At 40.9% G+C, this 13509-nt stretch overlaps 1 protein-coding gene across 2 annotated transcripts in view; it reads right to left on the bottom strand.

The window, feature by feature from the left end:
- Positions 1-3171: 3171 nt before the first annotated feature.
- Positions 3172-13509, bottom strand: part of Zdhhc9 (zinc finger DHHC-type palmitoyltransferase 9) — a 32739-nt gene continuing 22401 nt past the window's right edge. Inside the window, exons 4-9 of one of the 2 annotated variants that reach the window (XM_048336221.1) lie at positions 10050-10187; positions 9101-9149; positions 7985-8087; positions 6468-6571; positions 5970-6066; positions 3172-5492 (exon numbers count right to left, since the gene is read on the bottom strand). In XM_048336221.1, coding sequence (XP_048192178.1) covers positions 5376-5492; positions 5970-6066; positions 6468-6571; positions 7985-8087; positions 9101-9149; positions 10050-10187 — 608 coding nt within the window. In that variant the 3' untranslated portion in view covers positions 3172-5375. The remainder of the gene's footprint in view (positions 5493-5969; positions 6067-6467; positions 6572-7984; positions 8088-9100; positions 9150-10049; positions 10188-13509) is intronic. The other variant, XM_048336220.1, reaches the window with a different exon arrangement.

The raw sequence follows: 13509 nt of genomic DNA, 5'->3' as shown, positions 1-13509 counted from the left end.
AAATGTTCTTTTATTCTCTAAGCTTTTCAGATACTTTGAAATAGAAAAGAACCTCTGAGATAATCTGGCCCAGTGGTTCTCAGGTCTAGCAACCCCAATTTTCCCTTGCTACATATAATATTTTCTTATGTACCATTTGCTACCCTGAAATGAACTTCAGAATTAAATCTATACTTTCAAGAGCAGCAATGATATAGTTATCCTGCAGTATCCATGGGGGATTATTTCCACTGTCTCCCCATTCCTCCTAAGGAATTCTTGAGTATCTGCTGATATCAACTCCCTTATGTAAAATTATATAGTATTTGCATGGAGTCGAATGCATGCCCCCCTATGTGCGTTAAATCATTTCTACAATGGTTATAGTATCTAAAACAATGTAAATCCTATGTGAATGGTTGTTATACTGTATTGTTTAAAAAATGATGAGGAGGGGCTGAGGATATGGCCTAGTGGCAAGAGTGCTTGCCTTGTATACATGAGGCCCTGAGTTTGATTCCCCAACACCACATATACAGAAAATGGCCAGAAGTGGCGCTGTGGCTCAAGTGGCAGAGTGCTAGAATGAGCAAGAATAAGCCAGGGACAGTGCTCAGGTCCTGAGTCCAAGCCCCAGGACTGGCAAAAAAAAAAAAAAAAATGATGAGGAAAAATGTATATATTTAGTACAGATGCAATTTTAGGGTACCAGTACTGGATCTTGTACTCGGAGCCTCATGCTCTCTTAGCTTTTTCACTCGACTGGCACTCTACCACTTAAGCCACAGCTCCACTTTTAGCTTTATGGGGGTTAATTGGAGATATGAATCTTATGGACTTTCCTTCCCAGTCTACCTCAAATCTCAGCCTGCTGAGTAGCTAGGATTACAGGTGTGAGCCACCAATGAGCACCTATACATGCTATTTGTTTTTGTCAGTTGAGAGGCTTGAACTCTGGGCCTGGGTGCTGTCCCTGACTCTATTTGTGGTAAAGGCTAGTGCTCTTCCACTTGAGCCCCAGCACCACTTCCAGTTTTTGAGTGGTTTATTGGAGATAAGAGTCTCACATGGACTTTTCTGCCCAGGCTGGCTTCAAATTGCAATCCTCAGAGCACATCCTCCTAAGTAGCTAGGATTACAGGCATGAGCCATCTGCACCCAGCTTATACATGTAATTAAAACGTATTTCCTGGGAAGTGGAGCTGTAGCCGAAGTGGTAGAGTGTTAGCCTTGAGCAAAAAGAAGCTCAGAGACAGCATCTCAGCTCTGAATTCAAGTCCCAGGACCAGTAGAAAAAAATTTTACACACAAGGTAAGATGAATATGTGGATATGAAACCTACAGATATGGAAGGCCAATTATACTAACTGTACCACAGGGGAAACAAAAAGAAAGTACTTTAGAAGATAACATGTATTTCAATATGCAAATACCTGGGAAATATTATAATAAAGTATGGCAGGCTTCCATCTACCCATAGAATCAGTTAGATGCAATCACTAAAAACAGACTTAGATAGGCAGGTTCTGTTGGCAAGTTAAATATCCATGAATGGCGCTGCTGGCAATGGCATGATTTTCCAAAGTCATTCAGTAAATTCTGAATAAACTAATTTATGCAGCTGTTGCATTCCTCAAACTGCAGTATACAGTAATATTGTAAGATTATTTTTATGAAAATCTAGGCCCAGCTAATTTTTACCAGTTTTTTTACCTATATTCATATTATATAGGACATTTGAAAGTTTTGCAGATTCAGATTTTATGCTTCCCCTTCTCCTTTCATATTTATGCCAAACATGAAATCCACCTACTTTTGTGTGTGTGTTGGGCTTTCATCTTTTAAAACAAAAGACAGTCAGAGCATAAGCCCTTGAGGCTATTGCTAAAACATAACCAGAAAGCTACAAGAGATTCCTAGAACGTATTCTTGAAAGTGACACAAATGCCTTTTGCATTATTGAAAACATGGCTCTTCCTTAGTAGCACCAAAGCATGAAAATAAATCATTTAAAAATTTTTATTGTGATCCCTTGGTGATTTTCTTTAACTTGGTTCCAGCTTCAGGAGTATAAAATGACCTGAAATGGAAGAACAGGGCCAGGTTGGCCATGGAAGCAAAATGGGGGTCTAGGTTGCTAGGTCACCACTTGAGCCAATCCAAATGGCCCCAGATACGGAACAGGTCCCTCTCTCTGGCCCACTACATTGAGGGCTCTCTCAAATAAAGGTGGTCAAAAGGTGGGGGAGGGGCCCAACCATTCACACTAGGCACAAAAAATGAGGCAGAAGCACAAAGAAACAGACAGCCCTGTATTTCTAGAACCATTCAAGTCTCCTTCATTAATTGGCTTCCCCCCGAAAGAAAGATTTCTTTATTAAGAAATACCAGAGAGTGAAAAAACTCCAACACATACACATTTTGTAGGCTCACACAAAAGTGCAGAGATTTACATATTAAATTGCATTAAGTCAGAAAATAGATTTAAAAACAAAATACTTTTCCCCAACAAGGTAAAGAGATTTGGTCAGTAGGAAAAGGGGCCTTAGGGGTAAAGGCAGGATGGTCAGAACAGAAAAATGGAATTTAGCTGCTATAGAAGTAGAACCCACATCTCATCCCACCCCGCTCCTGGGGAAAATGCGAAGGGAGAGATGGTGATTTTAGCTAGGGCCAGGAGGACCCCAGCGTCAAAAGAACATAAATTCCACCCACTCCCAGAGGTTTTGGATCTGGGCCAACCATCCTGGCCTGGGGAAGTCTGGTGGGTACATAGGAAGCATGAGGAATGGGGAGGAAGGGGAGAGTTGGAGAGAGTGGCAGCCATTGAAAAGATCAAACAATATATGACCTTTTTCCCTGGGGAAAGATCATTTCTTCAACCTCTCCTCTGATTAGAGCTCAGACTAGGGTATATGGTATGAATGGGACAGATCTTAAGGCCAAGGTCTTAAATATCAAAGATTTATGAAGTAAAAGAGAGCAAGGAATGAAGCAGAAACTTAACAAAATTGTTTTGCATTAGAAATAAGAGATTTCCAGTTTGTTCCTTCCCATCAGAAAGAGAAAGCTCTTCTGACTGGTCTAGGGGACAGCAAACAAGTAGCTGAAGTAAGCAGAGGGAGGAGAAAATGCCATCCTGGCCCAGGAGAAATGGACTCAGACAGAACAGACTGACGACTTGAAATGGGTTCACATGAGTGACAGGTTGACTGAAAAACCAAGTAACTTCCAAACTCTCCAGGCTTGGTCTTATTATGAGCTAAAATATAACTTAGAGAACAAAACCGACAGAGGCAGAAATAGAATGAGAAAGAGAAGCAGACAGGAGATGATTCTAAATCAATCTCCCAATATTTCTTCCAATATTCCCCTTCTCTCTCCCTTCCTTCTTCCCTCCATCCCTCCCTCCTCCCCCCTTCATGCTAAACTCAAAAATCCCACTACAAAGAAAACAGGAAGACACAGAGAAAATTTGGGAGCAGCCAAATTTCACCAATTCCAATTAACTGGGAAGAATAAGATAGCAGTTGGTAAGGAGTCTTGATTACAGACCATTTGAAAGGAAATATATACCATCACTTGTAAAGATCACTAATGAAGTATTTCCAAGGGGAGGACCTACTGAGCCTGTTTTAATAACCCAGACTTATTTGCAATTAACAGTGTCCATCAACCTAAGAACTTTTCCTAAACAATTATAATCCCTCTACTACCTGATCTTGTTCACACTGTATATTGCTCCAAAGTTCTTTCTTCATAGTCAAGTATAAGATAAGCTTCGGCCCAGAATATGGTACAGATCAATGGAAAGTTTGAGAGCTATCTCTCCAACCCAAGGGTACCCTGGAAAATGGAAGTATGGATAGTAACAAGCAACCCCTTCCAACCCCCACCCCCCACCCCACACACAAACACATTCACAATCCCGTGGTGCTTCTTGAAATGGAAGGGGAGGGAGGAGGCAGGCAATTTGCATTAGACACAGTTTAATCACCTTCAAATAGATTAAAAGTTCTGGTTTACACCCACACCCTCCCCCCATCCCCGTAAATCATCCAGACAGGACCCTGGCTTTGAAAGAGAAAAACACAGGTACTCTAGGAAATATAGCCACATATAATACATAAATCTTCTTCCCTGAAATAGTGCAGGTCCTGAGTAGAGCTGACTGGGGGCCACAGCATACCCCCAGGGTGAAGTGGCTCTAGGACTCTGCCGGTGGAAGTGCTGGAAGAGTGGGGCTTGGAGGAAGCCCCTAGTGTGGTTACCATTGCCCGAGGTGGGCTGAGGCCTTGGAGTGGATTACCCGGGAGGGCAGTAGTGCTAGGCTTTCCCTCACTCAGCCGAGGCTTAATGGAAGTACTGATTAACCATTTTTTTTCCAGGGGACATAGAGGGAGAGGAGAGGAGGGCCTCTCTGTGCCTTGGTTTCCCCATTTGTGCATTCAGGACCATTGTAGGCCTCACACAAGGAATCTGAGGGGGTAGTGTTTAAGTGAGCACTTGGACTTCCTCTGAGGAAAAGGAATACCAAAGCTCAGACTTTTATTACTGCCATTCCAGCTCCTAATGGGAGCAAGAATCAAAAGAATAAAAGTAAAGTGGGCTAATGAGAAAGGAAGAGAGATGAGACAGAGTATGAGGGGCGGCTATGCTGTTGGCATCGTATCAATTCTTATTGAGAATAGCACAGGTATTGAAGTTTCTGGAGACTCTATAAGAAATGTAAATACTGTTATCTGTACTACAACTACTTACACATATCTAGTGGGGAAGAGTAGGGACTGGATGTTAGAAAGTTGACAAGGAGAAAGGAGAAGCTACGTGAATAAATATAAGTAGAAGGTACCTGCCCTATTCCTAAAAGGAGTGGCTGGCAATGCTTGCATTTTGTAGCCAGGAGAATCCTCCAACCTCATTCTTCAATCGCCATCATTTCTACAGGAAGCAAGAACCCAATTAGGATTCCCTGGCCAGAGGACTTTGAGACTACCTCTGGACTCAGGACATGCACCAGCTTAAAAGGATTTGAGGCAGTCTCAAGAATCTTTAGCCCCAGAATGAGATCAATGACCCCAAGCAGGAGAGCTGAGATCTGAAGGAATAAAAGGGGAATTCAGGGAGGCGCCATGATCAAGGCCATGGAAAAACCAATGCCAGGGCCTAGAGACCCATTTGTACAGTTGTCAGAGGTGACTGACATCTTCTGCCACTGCCTTGAGTCCAGGAATTTAAAAAGCTTGCAGCAAGAAAATGCCCATGTGCAATTGGGTGATTAAAGACCAAAGGAAAACAGTAAAAGCTTATTTGTTCTCTGTCTCAGGTTTATCTTCTCCCCTGAAATCTCTCATAGCCCTAATTAAACACAAACAAAAGTCTCTTCCATAGATAGACTACTTCTCAGCTTCAGTTGCTTCCTGAGGTGGCTCTGGGGGCTCAGGAGGTGGCATCTCTTCTGGAGTGCTGGTGTCCTCTGGCATCTCATTGGAGTTCATGTGATCTGTTGAAGCCTGAGAAGGAAAAAGGTATGGTGTTCAACACAAGCTGCATTCCAAAATCCAGTGCATAAGTCCACAAACACCAAAGTCTTCCTCTGAAGCCCTTGACCACAGTGATGCTAAAGATGTGAAGCTATTGTTGCCAAACTCAGACCAAAGACCAAGCTATCATCTTCTCAGCAGAGTACACCTGAAGCGTATTTGTGTTATCCTTAACTGTCCACAATATTCCCCAACATTGACAGGGAGGGAGACAGGAAGGGAGGGAAAGGTGAGGGGGAAAGGAAGATACAAAGGGCTGGCTCAGTATATGTCAAAAATGAATAAATATTAATCTACTTCAAGGACACAAAGCACTGAAGGCAATGTCAGGGCAAAAGCAAAGACAAGGAAGCTGGAGAAATTCGGATACAAAATTATCTAATTCTATTTCTAAGAAGTAAGGGTAATCTACATGCTATCATTAATTCAGTCATAATTCACACTTACTGGGCTCTGTGGCAAGAGGCTGCTACTGGTCTCTTGAGTGCTAGGAGGTCGACTTCCACTCTCCTCCAGTGGTAAAATACCCCTCCGATCCAGCACACTGAAGAAGATAGGAGAGTTAATCAAGGACTTGCCACTGGCTTTCACCCTTCCTCCCAACCAGCATACTGTACCCCACGGTGTATATTGAAAGACATAAATATCTATTTTGGCAATCTTCCTAGTACATGTCTCCTATCTTCCATTCACTTTTTGTTCCATCAACCAGACACTGTCATATTAACCAGAGAACAAAGAAATGAAGTAAGAATGAAAGACCATTTCTTCAAAATAACCATCCCATGGCCTATAGTCCATGTAGACAATGGTACCATGGAACAACCCCTAGGAAGATCTACTTGACAATATGAAGCCCTATTCAGAAATGCCTCAGGCCAGGTAGCAGGATGGGATTGAGTATTTTGTGCCAAGAATCCCAGGACCTTTTAGATCCTGGAGTACCTGGGGGGTAAGGGGCCACACAGCACTTCACAGCAGTTCTTCACAATGTTGCCATGGCTGTAAGGATTCTGGACACGATTCTTCCCTGTCCAAGACCCTTTGATCTGCAATATAAAAGCCAAATCTTACATTAAAAATAAAAATGATGCTGAAGAAATCCATGCACCATCATGAGATGAGTGAAAAAATTCAGGAGGTAGATAGTGGCAATAATTGTACAATAGTGAATGAATTAAATGTCAACAAACAGTATATTTTAAAATGGCTGAGATAGTATATTGTAGATATTTTATCACAATAAAAAAGAAATATATGAAGGCAGAGAGATAGAATGGATGAGATTACTTGGAATATATTGCAAATAGGTATGGAGATGTCACAATGAAATCCCACCTGTATAATTAACACATAAAAACAAAAAAAGAAATACATATATGGATATGAAAATATGTTTACAGGACAGAGAAAAACTCAGATACATGAATATGCATTATTTTCATTAAAAATATACAGTATAACCTGGGCATCATGGCTCAAGCCTCTAATTTTAGCTTCTTGGGAAGCAGAGATTGGGAGATCGTGGTTTGAGGCCAGCCGGGGCATAGAAGTTTGCAAGACTCCATCCTAGTCAATGGTTGTGTACAATGGTGTAAGCCTATCATACAAGCTATTGGGGAAGCACAATTGCTGGTCACTGTGGCATATGGCTCTCATCCCCATGGAGACAGAGAAGTAAGTGTAAGTAAAAGGATCACAGCCCAGGCTGGCCCAGGGATATAAAGCAAGAAAAAAAAATCTAAAAAATAACCAAGGTGAAAATGGGCTGGAGGCATGGCTCAAGTAGTAGAGTGCTCACCTAGCAAGCTCAAGGGCCTAAATTCAATCCCTAGTACCACCAAACAAATATACAGATATACCAGTATACAGATACACACACACAAATCTAGACAATTTCCAGAAGTCTAAAAAAAATCATACATTAACAAAGATGATACCTACGAGGTAAAGTTATAGGGATTTATTTTCCTGTTTATGTTCCTGTTTATTTTCTGATTTTCTACAGTGAATGCGAATGAATTGGTAATTTTTAAAAGTAAAGATTTATTCACTGAAACCATTTTTCTCCATTCCCAATTCAGAAGCATCAACTAGCCGCTTTTTGGAGAGTCTGAATCAGCATCTTACTATGTAGCTCAAACTGGAGTTGTGCTCAAATTCATGATCCTCTTGCCTCAGTTTCCCAGTAGCTTTGATTATAGGCATGCATCAGCACATCAAGTATTCAGGTAGCCTTTAACGATCTAGGAATACCTAACTTTTCAACTTCTTCTTAATACCATAACAAGCATTCAGCGCCAAACAAAGCAGTCTGTCCTCATTTCCATTCATCTGATTTAACAACCTCTCACGTCAGTCCTCAAACTTCCAGACTCAGAGACTTGGTTCTCTAGCTGGTAACAAGAGAATAGGCTTTGGGGAAAAGAATATATGGTATGAATAATAGAAAGTTGACTCACGTCTTCATTAGTTGTCTGGTTGAGAGCCACGAGGAAAGTGTGAAATCCAGTCAGTCCCACAACAGACCAGAGTGTGAAGAAGCAAATGAGAACTTCTAGAACAGTAAGGTTATGTTAAGGAATTCTGAAGAGGTCACACTAGGGAACTTGATGTATCATCCCATCAAGTTATACCATCCTTGCCTCTAAGAACAATATCACAAAAGTCAAATATTCATATAAAACAATAGATGAAATCTAAACTCATTAGACAGATCCTTTATGAAAGCTAAAGGCTTTTTATTCACTATGAATTAATTTCTAGCATCTCTAGTATATTTTAAGTACTTGCCTGTTTATTCATCATTGGCCTTTAAAGAGGATACTTAGGAAAAGGCAAAAGCTAACCAATGTTGACCATTACTATCAATGGAATTTCCATCAAAAAATAAAACTTTAGCTGGGTATCAGTGGCTAAGATACAGACTAAGATCTGAGGATTGAGGTTTGAAGCCAGTCTGGGCAGGAAAAGTCTGTGAGACTCTTATCTCCAATTAACCACAAAAATGCTGAAAGTGGAACTAGAGCTCAAGAGTTAGAGAACAAGCCTTGAGCAAAAGAGCTCAGAGACAGCACCCAGGCTCTAAGTTCAAGCCCACTACTGGCACGCCCACAAAAAAAGCACAGGGATAGAACCCAGATCTTGGCTTTCAAGCCCCAGGTCCAGCAAAAGTAATTAATTAACAAAAAAAAATTGGTGGGAAAGCAATGAGATATGGCTCTCTTCTAAATATCTTTTTCAGAAACAAGGTCACTCTTATATAACAAGTCCTAGTGGGGTTTCCAGTAAGTGACACAAAGGTATACTGAGGCAAAATACAGCGGAAAAGAGAGATGCAGGTCTACGTGTGGAAGAATCTGGGGGTAGGAGATGAGAAGGGGGCAAGGGAAGGGCCTCCCCTTTAAGTCTTGGTCATCTTCTAGTTTGGTTGCTACCGTTAAACTGTATTTCATACTTTTAGGCTTTGGCACACTCTGATGTCTAGAAACCTAGAAGGTGGGAGAACTGCAGGGAGAAAACATGCTTCAAAGTAGTTTAAGAAGGCTTCACAAGGACATATTGCCAGGGGAGGATATGTTCCAGGAGTTTCTTTCAGTGTCTCCAGGAAGCCAATTTTCAAGGATTCTGTGAAATTAGAAGGAGGAATAGATAGAAAAATTATTGAATTCAGTCAAAAGTATAAAGCACCCTACTGCCTACTCACTCTTATTCCTCCTTACCCCATGCTATATACAGGCAAGATAGGAGCTCTCACTGGGTCAAGAGTGAAGTCTTGCCTCCCATGCAGGCAGTCTCATGACTGAGAAGTTCATGTTTCCAATGCATGGAAGAAGCCAAACTCTGTGCTCACTTCCCCCTTTCTACTCCCCAAATACAGATAGGTGGAGGGATAGTGACAGATGAAAGAAACTAGAAATAGTCCCCAAACACCCTCTTTCCTTCTCTGTCTCCTTCCCTTGTGCAAATTCAACTCAGTGCTCCTTTCCAGGAAGCTGTCTTGATCAAGAATACTCCCTTTGCTCCACATTACACCTGCCTCTAGCTTGCTTGTGTGTCTAGTCTGTGTACATACCTACACGTGGGTGTGTATTACCTACCTCTCAGGTAGACTATGAGCTACTAAAAGGCATTTCTGTGGTTAAAAAAGAAAAGAAAAGAAAAAACTTTCCTCTGCCTAGTGCAAAGTAAGTCTTACAAGGCAGAAGAGGAAAGGCTAGGCAGTGGGAAAATGTATCCCCAGACTTTGGGATCAGAAATGCGGTTTTCTAGGTATAGACCAGTAATTAAGGCTCCAGTCTCCAACAGAGTACCAGAGTGAAGGCCAACAAATACAGTATCTATTGCTATGAACTGAAGTTTAGAGCCCAGCTTGAAAGTGGGCAGCAGTGTTCATTTCTAACTGGTCCTAAGGTGCCTTCCTAAATGGTAAGATCCCTCCAGAAACCCAAGTGCCCCCATACTCTTCCCTGGAGTCTTACCCCACCCCACCCTACTCTTGCCACAGACACAGCCCTGCATACTCACTGAGGGCCACATAGACGATGTTGAAAGCGAAGACATATATTGTGAGGAGGGAAAGAGAAAGAATGAAGAGGTAGAAATAGCGGTAGTTCCTCTTTCCAACACAATTTCCTACCCAGGGGCAGTGATGGTCGAAGCGCTCTGTGAGAAAAAGAGAGTTCAATGACAAAACCTCCATTGCAAAAGCAATCCCACCATCCACATAATATCTAATTCACAGACCCCAGGGTCGGCATCTACTTCAGCTATATAAAAACACAATCACTATTCTTTTTCAAAATATTTTCATACCCATTTCATTTGATTTTCAAAAATGCTTTGAGTTAGGCAAAAGGAAAAGGATATATGCTTCCTCATTTTACAGATGGAAAAACTAAGGCTCCAAGGAGTTCATCTGTCTTACTCTGCAAAGGCATTGCTTTTACAAATAAAAACAATCACTCTATTGAAAACACATTTCTTGCACAAGGCCTTGAGTTCGAATCCCAGTACCATTTAAAAAGTTCCTTAGCAGGTGGGCCTACTAAGTTCAGGAAGAAGAAATAAGTGAAAACAGTCAAGGAAACTTTGTAAAATGATTAGTGTGATCTTTCTTGACCTCTGCATATTAAAAATATAAATCTACAACATTGCCTTTTATTCCACAACAAAGTCATACTACATAGCCCAGGCTACCATCAAATTCACTATGTAGTCCAGACTGGTCTTGAACTCATGATCCTCCTGCCCTCAGCTTCATATAACAGCCATACTCCTCCACATCCAGCCCTCTATATATCTACAATGTCCTTTAAATGGTGTGGTATAGTACAATGAGCACAGAAACAGACGATAGAAAATGTAAGAATTTTCTGTCTAATAAACACAACTGTAAAGGAAGTATAATTTCATAAACAATTCTGAGATAAGGGACTAATTGTTATCAAATAAGGTTACCCTTTTTCTCATACTATTTGTCAAAAATAACCTGTCAGATATATTGAGTTACAGGTTAAAAAAAAGTGAAACCACAAATAACTATAACAAGTGGATATATATTTTTCCTTTGAATAGAGTACTTTCTAAGCACAAAAGTAATAAAGAAAACACTTGACTTTATGAACTTTAGAAAACATATTTTAAAGTAATCCTATAATCCAACTCCAGATGCAGAGACTGAGAGGATGGTGGTTCATGGCTAGACCAAGCAAAAAGTTAATGCAATCCTATGTAAACAAACAAACTGAGTGTGGTATTACCTGTAATATCAGCTATGCAGCTAAGAAGATCAAGGTCTGAAATTTGCCCTGGCAAAAGCAAGAAACTAGCTAAAAATAAACTCAAGCAAGAAGAGCTAGAGGCATGAATTAAGTGTAGAGTACTTGCCTTGCAAGCAGAAAACCCTGAATTCAAACCCTAATACCATACAATAAAGTGGTTTCTGTATGTCAACCAATGCAACAGTGATACTCACAGACACTATGTTGGAAATGAACTTTACAACTTGTCAGGGAGGGGAGTGGGGGGGGGAGGAAGTGGGAGAAAACCAGGGAGGGGGTAGCAATGTTCAACAAGAAATGTACTCACTACCTTACTTACGTAACTGTAACGCCCTCTGTACATCATCCTTACAATAAAATAAAATAGTAGATCCAGGTGTTGGTGACTCATGCCTGAAATTCTAGCTACTCAAGAGGGGGAGATCCAAGGATCACAGTTTGAAGCTATTCTGGGCAGGAAGTAACCACTGAAAAAATACGTGGAGCTGTGATTCAAGTGATACAACACTGGCCTTGAGCGAAAGAGGTCAGTGACAGCATGCAGGCCCCAAGTTCAAGCCTTAGGACCAGCACAAACACAGAGAGACACACATGCACACAAAATCTGCAAAGAGAAAACTAAAGAAAAAATGGTGGGGCTGCGAATGTGGCTTAGTGGTAGAGCGCTTGTCTAGCATACATGAAGCCCTGGGTTCATTTCCTCAGCACCACATAAACAGAAGAAAACAGAAGTGGCACAGTGGCTCAAGTGGTAGAATGCTATCCTTGAGCAAGAAGAAGCCAGCGACCGTGCTCAGGCCCTGAGTCCAAGCCCCAGGACTGGAAACAAAAAAAGAAAAAAAAGAAAAAATGGCCATGTATACAAGTTTGTACAGGACTAAATGAGAGTATATGTATGTATATAAGCTATATATATATATATATATATTCCTTCAAGAACATTACCAAAGATTACTTGAAATTCACTTAAGTGCCCTCATAAATTTAAGAAATTTAAGTTCAAGGCTGGGCACTGATGTCTTATACCTGTACAGTAATCCTAGTTACTCAGGAGGCTTTGATCTGAGGATCATGAGTCAAAGCCAGCCCAGGCAAGAAAGTCTGTGGAGACACTAATTTCCAATGAATTACCCCCCAAAAAAGCCAGAAATGGAGCTGTGGCTCAAATGATAGACTATTAGCCTTGAGCATAAAAGCACAGGGACAGTGGCCAGGCCTTGAGTTCAAGTCCCAGGACTGGCACAAAAAAAAATCTAAGTTCAACTCTTCTTTTCTTTTCTTTCTTTCTTTCTTTCTTCTTTGGGTCAGATGAAGAGCTTGAACTCAGGGCCCAGTGACTGTCCTTGAACTTTGTCTCTCAAGACTAGTGCTCTACCACTTTCAATAACAGTGATACTTTTGGCTTCTTCTGAGCAGTTTATTAAAGATAAAGAGTCTCACAGACTTTACTGCCTGGACTGGCTTTGAACTGCAATCCTTAGTTCTCAGCCTCCTGAGTAGCTACGATTACAGGCGTGAGCCACCAGTGCCTGGCTAAGTTCAATTTTTTATTTAAAATTCTATCCTGGTAAAATATATATAACATGCAAGTTGCCATTTTTAACCATTTTAAGTGTACAATTCAGGGTATTAGTTGTACAATCTTATGCAAAGATCATCACTGTTTCCAAGACTTTTTTTCATTAACTCAGACAAAAATTCTATACCCATTCAACAGTAATTCTCCAGTCTCCCTATCCCCACACCCTGGCAACCTTGAGTCTCCTGTCTCTATGATTTTGCCTATTGTAGGCATTTCATGGAAGTGGAATCAAACAATAGCTGTTCTTACGTGTCTGGCTTCTTTCACATAGCATTGTTTTCCAGGTTCCTCCATGTTGTAGCATATTTCAGTACTTCATTCTTATTTTACGTGAATAAGATTACATTGTATGATTTTCTTAATTTGTCCATCAGTTGATGGGCACTTAGGCTGTTTCCTCCCTTTGGCTATTATAAATAGACATGATACTAGGCTCTGTTGGGTGGGAATAGTAACTAGCAGGAAGACATGGGGCTTACAAGGATAGTGAATACAGATGAATATGGTGGTCAAGTAGCTTTCTGGTATATGCTTTTTCCATAGTTTATTGCATGAATCTCGTAGAATTCATCTGACCACTCATTTGTTGGTGGATTATTATAGTTTTTTCTAATTTTTCATA

This window comes from Perognathus longimembris, chromosome 28 (assembly GCF_023159225.1).
Source record: "Perognathus longimembris pacificus isolate PPM17 chromosome 28, ASM2315922v1, whole genome shotgun sequence".
In the NCBI taxonomy this organism is placed as follows: Eukaryota; Metazoa; Chordata; class Mammalia; order Rodentia; family Heteromyidae; genus Perognathus; species Perognathus longimembris.
The sequence above is the reverse complement of the archived record's forward strand: the minus strand, read 5'-3'. Positions and strand labels throughout refer to the sequence as shown.